Below are 20,872 nucleotides of genomic sequence, written 5' to 3'. Positions count from 1 at the left end.
ATAAATAAAAAACGCTTTCAAATTGGTCTCAATTTAATCTTTAGCAAGTAATTTCCAGTTTATGTTAATTTATTTTATGAATTTAGGTTTTCATTTTTATCAGCGTCTGTGCCTGAGGCGAGTAAAATGAAGTGAGTCATTTCTGAGCTTTGCATACTCAGATAAAAAATATAGTTCGGTCATTTATTCTTATAATAACACTGTATACTGCCACAGACATTTACTTTGTCTTTTTTTTTGTATTCTTTATTACTCAGTTAACAGAAACCCAAAAATAGCAAACAAACCAACGTACAATAAATAAGTTGATAAACAATAAAAGAAACAGACATTTTCATTGACTAAATTCACTCAAGAGTCAAGACCTTTATATATACCGTCTATGGTCGAGACACACACACAAAGTGGTCCTGCGCGAGCGTGCATGTGCGCATAGCAATACCACATGCAGAGGGGCTCGCGCTGCATAGAGCGTGCAGTGACAGTGGGAAGCACAACCCGCGAGCAGCGAGCGCGAGGCACAGACCGTGTGAAGCTGTGTGAACTATAAGTGGACCCAACACGGTAAGAATTTTAAAGTGATCTAACTATACTTATAATGTGTTTTAAATGTATAAAAAGTTATACGTTCATGTATTTAAGTTGTGGAAACCACGTTGTCATGGTGATTTAAAGTGACAACGACACGTTACCACATAATGTAGTTGTGTTTTAGATAAACATGTTTTCAGAGACACGTTTTAATGCAGATTCAGTGTTTTACTGCTCAGTTTATCATCTAAAATCCCTCTTTTAACAATGAGCTTGAAGGAACAAATGAATAAGTATTAAGCTACATCACTGTAAATGTTGGCAGCTGCCCATAAAGTCACGCCAGCTGAAACATGAAGCATTGTTTGGTGGATTTTTCAACAACTTTACAACCACTAACATTGAAAAAGTTTATGATACATAAGGAAAAACTTCCCTAAAGAGCGGAAATTAGTTATACAAATGTTATCACTAGATCTAATTGTACCAAGAATTTCACAATAACTTGTTTTGATTGTGCAATAAGGAGTTAAGGAAGACCATTAATAGATATGCTTCTCTATACTGTAGTGAACTCTTACCCAAATGGGATATGTTTCCCCCTTATTACTTCTGGGACTCCTCGTTTCCAGTCCTCCTCTGCAGAGCATTGATTTATGTAATGTTGCTGGAATGAAAAGTGCTGCACAGGGGGTGGAAATCTGGCTTTCTGGAAGCCAAACAGATGAGGAGGCTTGTTTTAATCATTAGTCTCATGGTATCACTGACACGGAGCTGCTTTATACTCGCAGGCTCTGCCAGTGCTCCCATTGCACCGAGGTGTAGAGTGCTGAGTCACATTAATTTCATCATTTACCTCATTTAATTATATGTGGCAATTAAAGGGTAATAAAAAAGATTTGTGCTGCTCCGTAAAATACACCATTTCGTCAATGCCTTTTGGAAGTTGATCAGGATGTTGATCAATACTCAGTGATTATGTATTACTCCAGATTGATTGTTCATGTGCTCAGATGGAGCCATAGGAGCGAAAGACAACAAGGAGCCAAGATGTGTTTCACGCAATGGTTCATATTGATTTCACACCTCAGAAACAACAAAAGCATTTCAATTATACAGGAGGCTGGCTTTTTCAAAATACAAACAGTTTTAATATGTTTTCATCATAGTGAAAGAATGAACCCCCAAAACAGAATCCATTGATTCTCCATGATACGTGATGTTGTAAATTACTTATAATTCATTCAGTGACACATTTAATTGAGTTTATCGGCAGCTACATGTATATGCGTCAATACTTGATGCATTCAGGGTTAGATGAGGACACACAGAAAGCTCAGTTTGAATAAGCACATACATTTTGATGCAACACTTTGTTCAAGTTTTGATATTGGTAATCTGCTGAAGACTGTGTGATAACGTGAAATGCTCCCAAACCTGCAAGAAAGTGGACCTTGAGTCAAAGCTGTTACATGACAAAAAATAATCTTAACTCATGGTATTTCTGGAGTTATCAACCTCATAACCTTCAGCAGCGATGAATTATGACAACTCAGAAAGAAAGCTGTATTAGACCTTGTGTTGAAATTAAAAGCCTGCCTCTTCTTAGTGTCTGCTTGTGTTGATGCACATTGTGAATCTGCACCTTTGCTGTGACAGAGACATTTAAAAAAGTTGTTTCTTTCTTGTCTGAGGTTGAACAAGTTGGTTTATAAACACAAACACTATATGCTCTAAATCTTCTTTAAAGCTCTAGATAGGCTTTAAGGCTGCTTTAAAGTCTTTAACAGTTTCCTCCTGTGTGATTGGAGCACAAAAACATGACATTCGTATTTATCTTTCGATCAAATGTTTGGCCAGAAGTCGAAAGCTAATACATTAACAAGCATATCCCTAAACAGAAAAACACAAATGGCGATAAATTAAAAACACCACATGTAGAAGAAACCAATTCAGCTCTTAGGAAAAATGTGGAGTTACTAGAGCTCTTTTCATTATGTAATCTAGTAACACCCTCTTCTTACTACTTGCACAAAGCCAGTCGATGGAAACACCTGTTGAGAAAATCTGTCTTTTGTTTACTTTAAGTAAATGTTATAACAATTTGAGAAATGTTTGGAACTTATTAATGCAATCCCCTCTGGTGGACGACAGGTCATTTAAGTCTCAGTACGCTTACTAATACTTCTTAAAAACTCATGTTTACAAATGACCTAATGTATTTCAATAGGGGTTCAAAGGCACTGAGAGACTAGTCCCATCATATGGGAGTTATTAGTTTCAGGCAAGAAACAAATTTGCTTTCTCTTACATAAATATTTGGTACCATGAAAAGAAACAGCCTGCAGTATGAATTTGTCACATCCGATCTCCTGCTAGTTTGAACTGCTGCTTTTTGACAGCGCTGCCTGGGTTCATAGTTTTCTGATGAACTAACGTGTCACTTGTTTTTCTCCTCTGCGCTCCCTACATACCTTTCACGGACATTCACAGTGATTGCCCTATAAGCAGAACTCGTTTGCTTCAGAAATGTTATTCCTGGCTTAGAGGTGCCTGCTCTTTTGCAACACCCACGGGTGACACAGCGGGGTAATAGGACTTGCTGTGAGTATCAGACGTAACTGTTTCAACATTGTTTCTCGTTTGTATTAACTGCAGGCAAATGTCTTTTTAAATCATGTTTACTTGAGAAGTTATTTCAATTCAAAGAACATTTCTTCTTAACAGAGTCCAGTAAATTAGTGGGATGTTAATAATTCCATGATACATATTTTTATCTACATGATTATTATAGACTCCAGATCCTTGCTTCGGGTTCTTCTCACAATACGTTATATTAAAACAATGCATTAATGACATGTGTGGGTATTCAGCCTCTTTGGTTTAGGTTCCATATTTAGTTGCACGCAAACCCATTTCTCTTTCCGCTTTAATGAGTTGCTGGACAGTAGTGGATTAAGTATTCAGATCCTTTATTAAAGTACAAGTTAAAATGACTGCATTACAAGTGAAGTCCAAAACAGCCTTCACAAAAAAATATGATTTAGAAAAAACTACAACATTTTAATGTGCTTGAGTTTATATAAAGAGAGGGGCCACGTGCATTTATTTTGGCCATAATGCATGACGTAAAAATCCTTGGTTTCTACTTTTATTTATAATTATTCAACATTTTGGCCAAAACAATAGACAGGTACAGTTACAAATATTCTAGGGGTCAAAGGGTAAGTCAATTAAATCTTGAAAAAAAGGATTTAGCACTTCACACAATATTACAATTTGCATATTAATCATCAGAAGGTTTTGGCTTGGTAGAATGTTCAATAAGTTGTCTATATTGTTGTATTTCATACTGTATACAACGTTTTTTCGAGTTATATTAACTTTTATGATTGTGAAAGATAATAATAACATCATGATACTAATATGATAATAATTTGTAATGGTGTTTTAAATGGGCTGTGCTCGATAAAACGCACAACGTCAAGTGGCCTATGTTTAGAGAAAGCATTGCGCATGCTCAGAGCTAATTGTCCGTTGCTGAGCTGCATTCTGATTGGCTGTTTGTCAAGTACTGTTGTTGTCACGTGTAAGTGGTTGAAAGTAACGTCCACTCCGGTTACAATGGCGAGGTGTTTTTTCTTCTACAACAATTTAAAAGTCTGCTTTCTTTTTTTATTAAACTCATCGGAGCTCACCAGCCGCTGGATATTGTAATAAACCAAACCTCTGGTAACAAAAAAACATATTTAATATGGTGCTGTTCTCCGTGAAAAAATGACTAACTGCTAGCTTGTAAGAGACGTTTTTTCCCCTTCGCGTTTTCTGCGACGATGGTAACGGAAACGTACCTGGTCAGAAACAGACTTTCCGGATTTCAAGCTTCTTTCTAATGGGATTATTAAACATTAAAGCAGCATTATAATAAGTTACAACTGGACCAACATAGCTACCCAAACAGACGGCGAAGTTAACCGGGGAGTTGATGAGAACAGGTATGTGTTTAAAGGATAATCGCCGTTAAATTGAACACTTCCGGTTTTTGTGTGTAGAAAGTAGTATGTTTCAGAGTGGAACTGTAAAAAGTGTACATACAAAGGTGGGAAGTACCTAAGTGAGGTACTTTACTTGTGTATTTCAATGTTTTGCTACTTTGTATTTCTACCCCACTACAATTCACAGGTACATTATTAAACAGCTTTAGCTACTTTTAAGAAAACACATCTTTAAAAACCAAACTGGTTAACACATATTTAAGTCACAAATGAGTCCAATTCTTTAAATAGCCTATTTTACAGAAAGTCAATCAAAACTTTGTTTGTCTACGACAGTAAAATGCAACAATATTATCTAGAAATGTCACATATACTGTATCAATATAATTATAATATTATATACACACAAGGCCATTTTCTGCACAATTTGTACTTTTAAGGAATGATAATACTTTTACTTAAGTACGATTTTGAATGCATGACTTTTACTTGCAATTAAATATTTGGACCATAATATTATTGTAAGTATTGGTACTTTTACTCAAGTAAAGCATCATAATACTTCTTCCACCACTGTCTATATATAGCTTGAAATGTAGGTATTGAACGCTACTTGAGTTAACTGAATGCTATCTATTTAATACTCGTGGAAAGTCAAATAGCGGTTTCATGCTATGTATTAGAACTATGATAAATTGCATCAAAATAAATGAAATTTAATTTAGTAGTTGGTAGTTCTCCAGTTCACTTATTGCTTGCTTGGTTTGTCAGGTTATAGTTAAATAAGCAATGCTGAATGTCATATTGTTCTGAGGTCCAGTAGCTACAGCCTTTTGAGATGTGTTGTTCTTCATTTCAAAGCAGTAGCCGTAGTGTTTTGGCCACTTGGGCACAATGTCTGACATAGTCAAGTTGATATGGCAGTTGTTTATTTGAACATCCAGCAGATATTGACCAACATTAGCCTGTATTTGGAGTCATGTTTCTGGCCTCTGAGTTCATCTAAAACCAAAAGTCATTTTCCTTTTAGCTCTGGTTTAGATTCGACCAACTCCTGAGGGAAATGTTTGGCTCTTTAGCTGCTAAATGTTCCTTTATGTTCACCCGCCTGAGTAACTAGGTCTGTCAGCTGTTTGATGCTGAGCAGAAAGCGTATAATATACATTGCCATTGCAATTTTAATATGAAAAATACTGATTAGCATTGCTTTAAGGATAGATTTACTTCTGCTGGCTAAATGAGTTTGACAACCTATTGATTCCACTTCATGAAGCTGCAGTGTTTCAAGTTTGTAGATGATTACACAAGGCATATATAAAGGATAACACAATAAAGCTAATTAGTTTATATCCCTTGAGGTCTTTGGTGGGAGGTGGGAGTTACAGCAAGTTTTTATTAAATCAGTGAAAAGCAGAAAACGATCCAAATTGGGAAATATAATGCAGGAAGGCCGAACAGTCTTACACAATGAGAATATTGTGTCAAATTGAAATGACAGTCTTACAGAGTATTTAGTCGCCAGTAGCAACATAATGTACTGTTATTGCAGTAGTTAGTTTTGGGACATGTACACTTAAGAGAAGACCATGTCGAAGGGGGAATTGCAATAAAGTTTAAATATTATAACTGGAAGCCACATAAAGCTAACATACAAGTATAACAAATAAAGCAGTTACATTAAAAGGGATCTGTCAAGATTGATGATGCCTCGCATAAAATGTAAAGCAGATGCAGAGCACACAAACCTTTCGGCGTTTCATCCGCTCCCAGAGGAAAGACCAATTTACATTTCAAAGTTTAAGTACAAAAAAGAGTGTTTTAAAGGATCCAGAGGGCCAGCTAAAATCACAGGGAGAAATGTCAAATATAAACTGAAATATGAGTTTTTATACAGTGATGCTCAGACAGAAAATATGTTGGTGTATTTTGACAGTGTTAATTCAAATTGAGTAAGTTTGCCTTTTTTTCTCCTTACCGCACTTTCTCTCAGCTTCATTCTTTCCCCTCCGATCCCACATGTAATGCAATACGACTCCAAAACTTTCACTGTCTTATTTTAGAAAGCTATTGTTTTCTAGTAGTAGTGGTCTGGCACACAAATCAGGTTCTCACATTAAGGCTGATCCCAATGCTTCAATTCTGTGGCCATTCAAGTGCATGAAGTAAATTATTATATCTGTATATTGTACACATTTGCAAATAGCCCATGAAATAATAATTGTAATCCCACAATATACGTAGTTTACATGACTTCTGTATGTATTATTTGTTATTGGCTGTGTGTTGAGGTGTGTGTGTGTACAGTAGGTGTTTTCTCCTATGACATAATTAAGAGCAGTGCTTCATGCAGAGCTGGAAAGTGTTGCTTCACATAGTCCTGCCTGATCTATTGACAGAAACATTGAAGTTTCGCCAAACACACTGCTATAAAAAAACCCACTCGAGGCAAAACATCATCTATTTTTACGAGGTTTCAAAGACCATATACCATCCAAAATGTATTTTCAAAGACACATTGAAGTTGTTCAGTAGTACCACCACACCAGACTCAGTCCATCATAGGAGAGTTTTAGCAGACGTCTTGAGAAGCCGCTCCTATTTCAAGATGCTGGCAGGCCTTGGAGTCTCAGTCCAGTCCATAGGCGCTGCTTCTGCTGTATCTGGTTCACTCTGCTCACACTGTCCTGTGGTTTGGAACGATCCACTGTCATTTCACTGGAATTTCCTGCCATCTGCGCTCAGTCAGAGTTTCTCACAGATCCACACCTGCTTGTAAATGTTTAGCTGTGCCAAGAGGAGAGCATGGAGGGATAGGTGAGCACTGATGAGGGCGAGATCCACACTGCCCTTTGCTTTGTGAGACTTAAACCCACTTATTTGTGAAGGGAATGGGATTTTTCATTGGAGACAGCACTTTAGCTGCTGAAACAGGATGATTAGATGTCAACATCAATCTAAGAAAATCTCTTAAACATGTTCACATTTCCAGAACTCATTAGTTATTTCCTGTAATTTCACTCTTGTCGTCATATTATTTCTACATACCAGATATTAGACCCTTGGCTTCACCTAAAGTAACAACACAACAATGTAAAAATCCTCTGACCTTTTTAAAACCTTGCCTTGGGCTTTGAGAAACTGAGATGGACATTTTATAGAACAAATGATTACCATGTATTCTAGGAAACAATCGGCAGTTATGGGTAATTAAAATAATTGGTAATTGCAGCTGTTTACAAGCACTTAAGTCTCACGATTCTTTTTCTTAATTGGACAATTTGAAGAATAAGTAGTGATGTTAAGATGTATTCCATGAAGCTACAGCCATGAGCTGGTTAGCTTAGCTTATCATAAAGACTGGAAATGGAGGGAAGCCTGACTTTGTCATATGATAACAAAAGCCAGCTATCGGTCCTGAGTGTTTTGTGCAGAACGGACTGCTGCAGATGCTGACTGATGGACTGTAGCTGCGATTAAGATTTCAACATCGGGATGAGAAAACTGTAATCGTATGTGCTTTGGTGCTTATAGTTGGTCCATGGTTACAATAGGTGTGAAGCTAACTACAACAAATCACAAATGTGGTACAAATCCAACCATTCCCTCTTAACCGTAGCGAAGTAGAAGTGTAAAATAGCATTAAACGGAAATACTTAGGTAAGGTATGTAGTACAGTTTCTACCCTCTCCGTAAATGTGAACTTAATGGAAAAACAGACACAAGAAGAATTTTAGAAAGAACATCCAGTAAAAATAAACAATAAGAAAACACTCTTCTGTTAGCTCAGAGATACAGTACATTTCAGTATAAACCATAGAAGAAGAGCCCCGGGAGGATCACTGTGTCTAAAGTTAACAGCAATCCAAGCCCCTTGCTAAGATGACACGCATGAGTTCTCGTCCAATAACACGTTCTTATTTTGTGCAACACGAGACCTTGTTAGTCACCTGCTCCCACTGAGTTTACTCTGACCCAAACTGCCTCTCAAAATCTCAAAAGTGCCAAAGAATGTATTTTTGGCCTCAATAGAACAAAACAAAGTAGCCTGCAGTATTATCGAATTGGGAGTGTTCGCTTATCAATGAAACAAATGATCCCATTTATCAAAATAACTGAGGAGATTTGTTAAACAATGCTGACACTGAGAGTTTTAGCATTGACCACACTGATCATGTTCATGACTTGAGGTCAATCGGGGGTTAAATCACTTGTGTGTGCTAGGAGGACATTACTGCATTTAAGTGGGTCATACCACAGATCATACCAAGTAATGCAAGACCCACCTTTATCAATACAGATACAAATACTAATGTGTAATTGTCTAATTCTCATTACATTCTCATAAGTTCTTAGTATGACACATCGGGTGTTAACCCACTGTTTATACGTAAAGATATATTTACATTCATGTTGATGATGCAAGACTACGGGGAACAACAAGTGCAGTGTGTTTGTTTTGTGATTTAGCAGAAAAGCAGAGGGTTCTCTCAAATTATTATTATTTTTTGCAAGACGCCCCCCTGGCGGAAACGCTGATATAACATGTTGCAAGTTCAAATATAGGACTAAAATATATACATATAAAGTAACATGAATGTGTGATAGACAGTATCTCACATGGATACAGTTAATGTAAATGTTATGGATATGTGCCTGATGAGAAAGGTGTTCATATATCCTTCATATGCCTAAGTATCAGTCCTATTTACACAAGTATCCATCCTCAAGGAGAAGCTGTTGGCAGACCGTATTATAGACTCAGCAACTTCTCAAGTGAGGACTAGTGGATGAGTGTTCTTTATTTGTATGCACATATCTGACTGAAAACAACCGCACTGTTATGGATACCGTAGGATAGGAATCTTGTCTTCGATCCTTGGAAACCTTTGGGGAATCTAGGAAAATCCAGAATCATTATTTTTAGAGAGACGAGTACAGTATGTATATCTGTGGAGGAATGTTTTCCTCCATGTAGGTTTAAAGAGTTGGAATGTCCCGTTGTTCTGGTGAATGTTCCGGGTTCTTGCCATGTACCTTCATCAGATCTTGATTTGTGGCTTTAAAAAAAACACATACCATTCTGCTTTTCCGTCCTGCATCATTTCTGCCTCTTCCAGCTGGAGTATCGATATAACCAGGCAGGGATGGAAGAGTAATCACCTCCTCTGTTTGGGTCTTTACATTTTAAATTCCTCACTTCAATTGTAAGCTCTGTTTCCACAGGCATCAGTGGTTTTGTCACCAAGACCTCGAGCAAAGCCTCAACATTTAGACATGACTTAGTGGCATTGGCATCATCATTGGAGTTTGTCATGGTATTGCCGCAGCTTCTGATCACTGGATTTCTATTTTGCTGTGTCTTGACATTTCTGGAAAAATCATCATCAGCACCTTTTTCTGTAGACTTGGCTGCAGGATGTAGACTGGCACACTGAGACGACATGTTCAGAAACGATGTGGCAACTTACAGCCATGTGTCCCTCATTAGTGACGTAAATGTCTTTAGACTCTACACCTGGACATTAGTGTGACCTTACTGTCCACATGTGTTCGACTATTCGCACTGAAGGTCAACGTGAAGTCAATTGTCTTTGCAGCCTTCTCGTTCACAGTAGACCTTTTTTTGTGTGTCAGTCAGCCTCATAGGTCCTCCAGTCTGAATGCTAACATCTATGTTGTTCACTTGTTGTGGTCAGATTTCTACGGTGCAAAGCTGAACAGACTATTTGAATGCCTTCCATTTAAGTCAACAGGATGATATGGTTTTCTTGTGCCTTGCAATACTGATACACGCCACTGTTGAAAACAAAATGTTTTACAGTGGGAATTTATATAAGATTTAGGCACAAAATAGATGTTAGTTCATGGAAGAAAGAAACTAAACGTGGAAAGGAAGCAAACAGTTGACTCCCGTGTTAAAGTCCAATAATATCCCCCACATTCTCCGACCAATGGACTTTGTTCATTTATCACAATGTCACACTATTTCCTCCTTTGTTCTTTTTGGCCCATTGCTGAAGAACAATACTGAATTTTTCCTGCGGGGTTCAAAGCGATGCTAGAACAATTTTACGGTTTTAATTGTTTTCTATTTGTCTATGATGTTAGACTGTGCTTTGAGCTATCAATATCTTCCTATGAGTAGAGAAATGTCTGTATAATCAACGTCATATAGCCTCCCATAGACCTTAGACAATAAGGGTATGATTATCAAAAGGGATTGTGTGGCTTGTCGACAGCTAATACTCAGTTAAAAATCAGTTTCTGAGTGGAAAGATATCGTTCACCTCCAATCAACAGTCTGCGTCTTTGTGCAGCTCTCAGGTTGGGCCTCTTCCCTCAGTATGAATAAATGTTTCTGGAGGCTCCACCTCATGATCCTCTTGTTTAAGGTTCTCAGCTGAAGCAGTTTGACAGCTCGGTTTGCTGTGACATTTTATAAAACTCAAAGAAGACAAAACAAAAGCAGAACATTCTCAGCTGTTATGCATATGAATGACGAAGTACAGCATGTTTTTAGAAGAACAAACTCCTCAGCATATCCTATAACATTCAGACCTAAATTGACCCCCCCTATTTAAGCAGAAAATCCTGCTGCTCCTCCCACAGCGGGAAGGACTGTGCTCCAAACTCAGCATTGTGTTTGATCTGAAATATGTTTGATTTTGCATTACTTTCTTCTTGGCTTTCCTTTTGAGTGATATTGTTTTGGAATGACTTGTGCATTTGTCCTGTGTCTTCTGATACGGTGGACTAAAGTGGTGAAATGTGGCGTGATTTTCTACCTGTTTCTGTAAAAGAGCAGATACAAATAATGCCGCTGTTGAATAGGACATCTGGATGTCTAAAATGGAGCCTAAAGAAACATAATGAAAGGGATATTTAACAGGCGAAAAAATGTACCGGTACAAACTATGTAAGAATAAGACTTGTATTTTTGGCCTTTCTTGTCACTCATTAGTAACATTTCCACTAAAACCAACATATCAGCAATGTTGCTCATTCCAATTTGACAGTTTGACTTAGATTTGAATTCCCTTTTTGTTTCTGTATTTTGACGACTTTTTTTAAATGATCGTCTGAGACTCAAGATGGGTAGTTAAACATTTTGTGAGAATCTGCATTTGAATGCTAGTAAAGCCCTGTTGCTTAACTTTTAAGGATATTGAGAGCTTTTTTATGGAGTTTGGGTTTTACAGGGGAAGCAGTGGTAGTTGTATCTCCACGGTTTGCTTCCTGAAATGTTGTGCCTGTGGAAAATGAATAAGCAACTCCTTCCTGTCTCAAAAAGAACCCTCTCTTTCAGTCTGCACCGGCACAGTGTTTGCCAGTAGAAAACTGAAGTCGTTCAGTATGTTTCCATATTATGGATGTGTGTAAGTGAGAATGTAAAGCAGGCAACTCCCTCAATTTCCTCTGAATAAATAAATGTTGACGACCAAGTAAATTATGATTTATAAGCACATTAATAGCCCACAAAATTGGTTTCACAGGATTAAAAACTTAGATCCTGAGGCACAAATTATTTATTGAAGTGTAAACCTTCACCGTCCAGCCAACTCTCTCCGTCCCTGGGATACCAGACTCTCCTGTCGTTTATAAAAACAAGAGCGACAGTTACGTAATCCACATGTTTTCTTTAATGGTCAGCCAGGCACATTTATGAGAGTTTGTTCTCTTGCAAACATATTGTCATAACCTGAAATACAGTATACTGCACCTGTGGGCATGTCTAACCACAAAACCTGTCCCTATGTATTTCTTTAAATCCAAGAACTAAGATTTACTACACTTATTTTCCCTCTCAAACGCATCACATATTATTTGATTTATATAGGAATGTCATAAAAAGCAATGACAGGATTACAAATCAGTACATGGAAACACATGATGCTAATTCCATATGTCTCTGATCCGTTTATTAGGAGTGATGTATGACAGTTAGTCCATGCTCGGAGGATATGACCAAACAACATGTACATGTACTCGTGCATGCATAATCAAAAACACATCTGATTGTACGTAAAGTAAAAACAAATAATGAAATGTTTGCAAGAATTGCATGCTGTTTTATTGGTCGTATAATTGCAATGACCTTACCTAGATTTTTAATACATTTTTCTCAACTCCCTTTAAAATTCTCAATTAAAACATTTGGAAAATAGTCTTTTTTAAATGTATTGGTCCAACTGACAATATTTGTTCAATGTTGTAACCATAGGGTTAAAAGAGGGAAACAAACAAAATGTATAAATAGAAATGTCAGATTTTCCCAGATGGCGGCGTTCACATGCACCTGATGAACTCTGGTCTTTATAAAACTAGTATCAAATTCCAATGTATAAATGAAGTTGATATCAATATTAGTCATAGATAGACCTATGTGACAATATTGAAAGCGTGTTCAGCAACAGGTCTCAGTCTGAAACCGACACCTCGGTAACAACACACAGATTATTTAGGGAAGCTGGATGTTGTTTACTCTGTGAGTTCACGTCAGTCATTTCAAAAAGGATCTTTTCCCCATGTTTCACTTGAACCAAAAAGCACACAAAGGGTTTGTAATTCAAGAACATAAAGTGCTTATTGTTGAGACAAGTACACATTTGCTTGTCCTGAAACGCCACAGCTGTGTTTAGCTAACCTCAGCAAGTGAGTCTTTAAAAGACACCGCATGAGATGAGCCTACTATTTTATAAAGTGTGCTGGCTCGGTTGAGGCTTTGTGGGACACTTTTCTTAGTTTTACTGTCTGACTCTTCTTTCTGGATGAACACCAAAGTGGTTTGAGAACAGACACTGCTAAAATAAAATTCCCATGTTGCTATATTTGCTGCAGGACTTCACTCTGGTCCTTGTTTAGCATCAAACCAGCCCTCATGTTAACATTAAATCTGCCATAATTCAACAGATATAAGTAAATTGATTTTTTTATCAGATTTATTGTTTGATTTTTGTGAATCTAATGTATTTGTGTACATCCTTAATCCCTCAGTTCACCCTCAAAACTCTTAACATGGTATTAGATCTCAAAGCTAACAAGTAATAGGTTGCATTAAGATATTTCAAACATCTTCTGCTCAAAGGAATTAGTAATCCAGTTCAACTTGTTGACACACAGACACATCGCAACCTCTCTAATTAAGACTCAACCACAGTTCCCATGACTGCTCTGCAACATGACTCTCGTGGTGGGGGGGGGGGGGGGGGAACTCCCGCGATTTACGGGAAGAATCATAAAACTGTAACCCAGACTATACCAGGAAACTACGGGCATGAACCTACACTTAGTGACTCTAAGTGTCAGCTAATATAACTACAAACGTGAAGTTACTCATCATCCTCGCTGTGTCCGTTTTAATCTCGTAAAATAACTGAATGCTTCCGATGACTAATTACACACTGCGGGGATCCCGTTGTAAAATACATCATCAATATCTGGCAGTGGAAAACGTTTTCTAATAAACCCTCTTGGACTTTTGCACAGTAGAGCTTCTGTACATGTGACCGAGGCAGCAGGGGAACTTCTGTTTGCCCCACTACTTTCCAGCCCCAGCCTCCTGCAGGACCAGAGATGTGGTCCATTACTCGTCCTCTGTGAGAAGCATCTGGACCAGGTTCCAGGCAATCTGCTGCCACACAACGAGTGGCTGTTTGCTGCAAGGGTGGCCCTAATGCAGTAATGAATCAGCCCCGACCGTAACAGCGGCTCAAAGGAAACCAAATATACATCGAGTCGCTGCAGCGTCGCACTCTGAGCCGTGTGATTGAAGCCTGCTGACAAGAAGGTCGGGCACGCTGTTTGTTTTAGTTTCACTTCATCTGGGAGCGTCTCTGCCAGGCGACTTGGTCCATTTGTTGTGAATCATTGAAAGCAGGGTTGCTGATGGCTGGAAAACCTTTGCAGTGTGACAAATGTGGGGTTTTATGCTGCAAGTCACATCGTCTGAATCATAGATTTGCGACATCAATTTTTGTACATTTACTGCTTTTACTTACTGTATACTTTTATCATTTTACATATCGAACAGTATACAGGTGGATATGGGAAATAGTGTGTTAAAACCTCTTGTTTATTCATCTTTTAATCATCAATTACTCAATGTATCTTTATCCCTATGTTGGGAACCACACAACTTACCTTATTCACTTCTACTTTTGATACTCTTTATACACTTGCTTTTAATACTTGGAAAATAACTCTTCATGTAGGATTTGGATTGCAGGACTTTCATCTTTGTATTGGTTCATTTACTGAATTAAAGGGTCCCGTTACTTCTTCACCCGCTGTTTCTCAAATCTCTTACGTGATATGTTTCAGAGCGTTTTGTTTTCATATTGCATTACTTTTTTGAGATGACTCATTTGGGTTTGGTTTCTGTCTCCTACAGCGCAGCGCGAGAGATGACTGACCACGCAGCCGTTTGGAACGAATGACAGAAGTTTACACACGCTGGGTTTGAAATGCGAAGATGCCAGCAGCAGAAAATGAACGTCATTTGATTACATTTAGGAATAAGAAGATGCTGTTGACCGTTTTACCTCCAATGGATGCCTGAAGTTTCTCCAGCAGAATCAGCAGCAGCTTTTTAACTGAAAGGGTCTCTTGGTGGAAGTCTGCCAGCGGGGGGCCAGGATGTGGCCCCCTGACCTCGGGCCTCCAGACGTCCAGCTGACTCTTCCTGGCTTCGGCAGTGTGTTTGAGGATGCCGAGGACCCTCAGGCGCCGCTGTCTTCTGGTGGCTTCTGTCAGTCCTCCATGCATTCAGGTGGTCTCGGTGTGTGCTGTCTTCCAAGGACTTCCCTGTCCTCGCTGGGCCGCGACCTCACCTCCCACATAGAAAAGACAATGGAGGACTTTGCCACCCCGGGGCACACAGATCCTAAACACAACACCCAGAGGTTCAGCTGTTACCCCCAGCCCTCCCTCCCTTTATCCTACATGCTCTCTAGCTGTACCACATCGCCTCCTTTTGGCTCTCCACCCTCCACTCTTTCCTCTTCCTTCTCCTCATCATCTTTGTTTTTTTCCTCCCCTCTTTCTGATGCACCTGGTGGCAACAAGACTCCTCATCTACAACAAAAGATACAGGAAGAGTATCACTCAATAAAACAAGAGCCTGCAGATGATTTCTCACCGTGTAAGAGGGAACAGTTTCAAAACAACAACCAGCAGGGGGAGCCGTTCCATGTGGGCCAGACCTTTAAAGGTCAGGAAGGCCCCCAACTTCACATCCCGAGGCTTAACGGACCCTTAGGCCAGGACCCTTCAGTGGACCATCAGGACCAGCCACTGACGTGCCACTGGATCGACTGCAGCGCCACCTACTGCAGCCAGGAGGAGCTGGTGAGGCACATCGAGAAGGTTCACATCGACCAGCGCAAAGGAGAAGAGTTTTCCTGTTTCTGGGCCAGCTGCGTGCGACGCAACAAACCCTTCAACGCTCGCTACAAACTGCTCATCCACATGAGGGTCCACTCCGGAGAGAAGCCCAATAAATGCATGGTGAGTCGCTTTTCTTTTGTTTGGTGGATCGCAATAACTTTGATTTCTACAGAAAAAAAAAAAAAAAGTGTTTATCAATAAATCAGACTTGGCTGCTTTCCACTGCTTAACATGCGGCGAGATAAAGATACAAGAAACATTCAAATATTTACAAGACGGTCATAAAAGAGTTTCTACTTTAAACATTGGTGGTTAGCACGATGTCAGAAATTAATGATTTTTATTGCTACAAACCAATTTGGGCTTGTTCCATGCTAATAAAGTTGTAGTGCAGGTATTGCATTTTGAATGCAAAAATAAACTTGCTCCTGGTCTTACCTAATAAAACAGGTTGAATAAATACTAATAGGAGCAGAAGAGAATATAAATGAACATAAATCAAGGCAAATAAACTTCACTCCTAGATGAAAGGTTGAGAAATTAGCAATTGTACAACTGACCACTAGAGGTGCTGTAGAGCAATGCTAACCTCTCCAAATCAGCTCCACCAAAACATATACGACCATTTTCAGTCAGTCAAAACAAATCTCATCCTTTCCAACATTTTGTTTCATTGAAAGGGGATTTGAAAGACATAGCTTACGGTACGTCTCGACTTCACTGTGCAGCCGTTGATCGAGAGGCTGTGAGACAGAGAGATGATCCAATGGTTTCCTCTCCTTGCGACAGGTTTCCCTTACTCATGCTCGCCAGATGACGAGACATGTAGGTGTTGTATGAATGGAGGATTTGTCTTTAGGAGCCATTATCCAAAAACCTGCTGATCGCCCTGAGGTTATTCTGAGAAATCCAATAATTTAACGTTATTAGGTAATGATGCAATCAACTGATAAATCACTAATTCTTACAGAAAGTCTTTCAACAAGATACTTTGTCTTGCCTTCTAAATGTCCCTGTCATCTGAAACGTCCCTATTTAAATGTAAAAAATGGTTTTGATGTCTGGGTTGATTTGTTTAAACCCCTGGTTACCGTGATGACGGCAAGTGAGATTAAAGACTACAAATCCCATCATTCTTGGGGATCCAAACACCTGTTGAGCAGCTACTTTGTAGAAAACATATTGTAAAAGCTTGAGGTTGTAACTCTTCATCCAAGCGATCACTGCTTCTTTTTGTTGCATTACTTTCTGCAAAATCTAAAACCGATGAACAAAGCTCCCCCAAAATAACATTTCTAACATCACATTGCACTTCCTGTAAACTATACTGTATGTTCCCACAGAGAAAACCCTTTGACCATTTCCTGCCTTTAATGTGTCTGAGCTACTTGACTTGTGAAACATACAGGCTGATAGCCTATAAACCCATAAAATGAAACATTGAAGAGGCACATACTAGAAAAAGACAAAAAAAGAATCGGATGCATTTGAAAAAGTTAGGAGGCACGTCCCAGATAAAGACGAAACCAGACCAGATTAGGTCCGAAAAGAGACACTTTCTGCATTGACCATCACAACCGTGGCCTTTGAGCCCCAGCAAAGCCTCACATCTGTCATGAATCACTTTTTGAAACACAACTTTTGCTGCCTGAACACATCTGTCTCATGATGACCTTCAGCTCGGCTCCAAATCCCCGTCCCTGAGGGTGAGTAACTCTCTCCGTTATTCCCCAGCGATTTCTTTGCTGTCGTCAAACTGAGGCTGCGATGAATAGTTCCTTCAGAAATCTTCATTCAGGGACACGCTTCCTTCTTAAGTTAATTAGTTCATTCAAATGATTAAACCTGCTGCAAGCTTGTAAATATATGACTTTGGCGAGTCGCCTGCAAACAGATTAATACATTTAAAACAACTCACAAGAAAAGTCAGTGACGCTTGAAGCTATATGAATAACTTCATTTTATTTTTCATTAACTGCTCTGGTCAAAACATGTAAATTAAGTCATTCCTGGTGCAGTAATGGAAAGTGTGTGTGTGTGTGTGTGTGTGTGTGTGTGTGTGTGTGTGTGTGTGTGTGTGTGTGTGTGTGTGTGTGTGTGTGTGTGTGTGTGTGTGTGTGTGTGTGTGTGTGTGTGTGTGTGTGTGTGTGTGTGTGTGTGTGTGTGTGTGTGTGTGTGTGTGTGTGTGTGTGTGTGTGTGTGTGTGTGTGTGTGTGTGTGTGTGTGTGTGTTGAATTCAATCTCATTTGACGGCTCTTTATGTTAAGTTCAGATCAGACAGGTGCTACTCAAGCTGTGAACACAAGCTCCTGAGGCGTTTCTAAATACAACATGATGGATTCATCAGTCATAACTTATGGTCCTGCATTAACATACTGGTCGGATGCATATAAAGGATATCTTTATGTTTTCCTTTCCGTCAACACACCCCAGGAAAGACCAAAAATATCTGTGTTGCCAACCCTGATCTTATTTCTCTGTGCCAAAGTGCCATTGTTACAAAAAACATGTGGAACCAATGGCACAGGTTTGCACTGGCTGACACGTTTCTTTACTAAAATGAACAAGGGCACTGTAGTTCATTTTGCGTCAATAACACAAACATCGCCAAGACTTTCCGTTCAAGAAAAATGACAGCATCATTACTCAGTTCCAGGTAACGACATACACGTACGTTGAAGTTACAAAGCAATCCAGGTCTCATTAGTTCAACAAAGTATTGTCCTTTAACATGAAAGACTGCTGTTATTTATTTATTCCAACCTAAAGACCATATTGATTATTTTGGTCCACCATTCAAAACATAATTAAAAGGGAATACTGGGCTTATATAAGAATGCTTATCCAATATCTGGCACATTTTACAGTATATCGATAAATGTTTTTATTTCAATTGAGTAAATCATGATAAATTGTGAAAAAAAAACACCATGGACTCCTATTGGACCTTTTAAGTATTTTATATTCACTTGTTAACATCCTTGTTTTATCTTACTTCTGGTAACCAAAAAGAAATATTATGTTGGCCTGTAAGTAACACATAATAAAAATCATATTTTCACATTACATATCAGTGAAGTTGAAGTCTGGTCCAACAGTAATAACGAGTAAGGAGGTCATAAATCACGGTTTAATTTTTATACGTTTTAGGTTATTGAATCATAAACCTCAGGTAATGGCCTTTCCCCAAATTGCATGGAACAAAACGCACACACACACACACACACACACACACACACACACACACACACACACACACACACACACACACACACACACACACACACACACACACACACACACACACACACACACACACACACACACACACACACACACACACACACACACACACACGGAACTGACAAGAAGCAAATATCAGTCTGCAGGCTATAAACTGCGGGCCGTAAACTAAAGCTTTGTTACCTTAAAGGGGACCTATCATGCAAAATGCACTTGTGTACGTCTTTTATACATGAATATGTGTCCCCGGTGTTCCAGGGAACTCACCAAGTGTCAGAAAACACAACCCTCTCTATTTTCCTCCATACCCAAATCTCTTAAAAAGGGGCTGCAACGGATCTTATGCAGACTGATCCAGATTTGAACACTTCTATGAAGTCACAGAAGTGGCGCTACGGCTATTGGGCCAACTCCACCAATCAGGAGACAGCCACGGACATTGCCGTTGGAAAGCGCTGGAGACGCTGTAGTACATATGCCAGGCCTGTAGATGGTGCTGTTCTCACAGAATCGGCCCATGCAAAGACAGTGTTAAATTGAGCGAAATGAGGAATGGCTAAAATGCATGATCTGTTTGGTATTTTGAAAAATAAAAAGTATAAATATGCCTTATATAGGTATGGTCCTACACTATATTATTCAAATATAGCATGATAGGTCCACTTTAAAGAAACCGTGTCAAATGTAATCTCAAATCTCACACACTAAAAATGTTTTCATTTATATGGAAATATTTACATATTACAGTATATCGATAAATGTTTTTGTTTGAAATTAGTAAATTGTGAAAAAAAACCACCATGGATAAAACTATTTGACTCCTATTGGAACTTTTTAAGTATTTTATTTTCACATGTTAACATCCTTGTTTTTTCTTACTTCTGGTAACCAAAAGGAAAAATTATGTTGGCCTGTAAGTAACACATAATACAAATCATATTTTCACATTACACATGAGTGAAGTTGAAGTCTGGTCCAACAGTAATAACGAGTAAGGAGGTCATAAATCACGGTTTAATTTTACACGTTTTAGGTTATTGAATCATAAACCTCAGGTAATGGCCTTTCCCCAAATTGCATGGAACAAAACACACACACACACACACACACACACACACACACACACACACACACACACACACACACACACACACACACACACACACACACACACACACACACACACACACACACACACACACGGAACTGACAAGAAGCAAATATCAGTCCGCAGGCTACAAACTGCGGGCCATAAACTAAAGCTTTGTTACTTTAAAGAAACCGTGTCAAATGTAATCTCAAATCTCACACACTAAAAATGTTTTCATTTATGTCATGCAAGTTAAAGTTTATATGGAAATATTTCTCAAGGTTTGATTTGTACATCCTGGCTCTCTTAAAGGAAGTGGGAGAACATACAGATGATCACAGGAGAGCACTTTAAATATTTCTCCATCATTCAAAACTGTCTAAAATCACCTTGTGTTGTACATGCAACACATTCTGAACGTTAGGAATGTGTTTTCAATGCTTTCAGCCATCATTTAGATTCAACTAAGTGCAATCTACAAAAGTACGTAAAATAACAGTTGGTTACATGACGTCATGCCATTAAATAAGGTAACATTCCAAGGTTTAGTTTATGAAAAGGATTAATATCTTCGTAAACAAGACTTCAAACAGGATCCGGGTTTGGTTCTTAAATAATTAAAATACAA

General features: G+C 38.7%; 1 protein-coding gene across 2 annotated transcripts in view; it reads left to right on the top strand.

The window, feature by feature from the left end:
* The first annotated feature begins 427 nt into the window (after positions 1–427).
* glis1a (GLIS family zinc finger 1a) overlaps positions 428–20,872 on the top strand; it is a 42,038-nt gene continuing 21,593 nt past the window's right edge. The window contains exons 1-2 of one of the 2 annotated variants that reach the window (XM_079648553.1): positions 428–564; positions 14,917–16,031. In XM_079648553.1, the coding sequence (XP_079504679.1) occupies positions 15,162–16,031 (870 nt within the window). In that variant the 5' untranslated portion in view covers positions 428–564; positions 14,917–15,161. Of the gene's footprint in view, positions 565–4,200; positions 4,527–14,916; positions 16,032–20,872 lie in introns of those variants that run through there. The other variant, XM_079648554.1, reaches the window with a different exon arrangement.

The sequence above is a fragment of the Notothenia rossii genome (assembly GCF_949606895.1).
Source record: "Notothenia rossii genome assembly, chromosome: 9".
Classification (NCBI taxonomy): domain Eukaryota; kingdom Metazoa; phylum Chordata; class Actinopteri; order Perciformes; family Nototheniidae; genus Notothenia; species Notothenia rossii.
The sequence above is the reverse complement of the archived record's forward strand: the minus strand, read 5'-3'. Positions and strand labels throughout refer to the sequence as shown.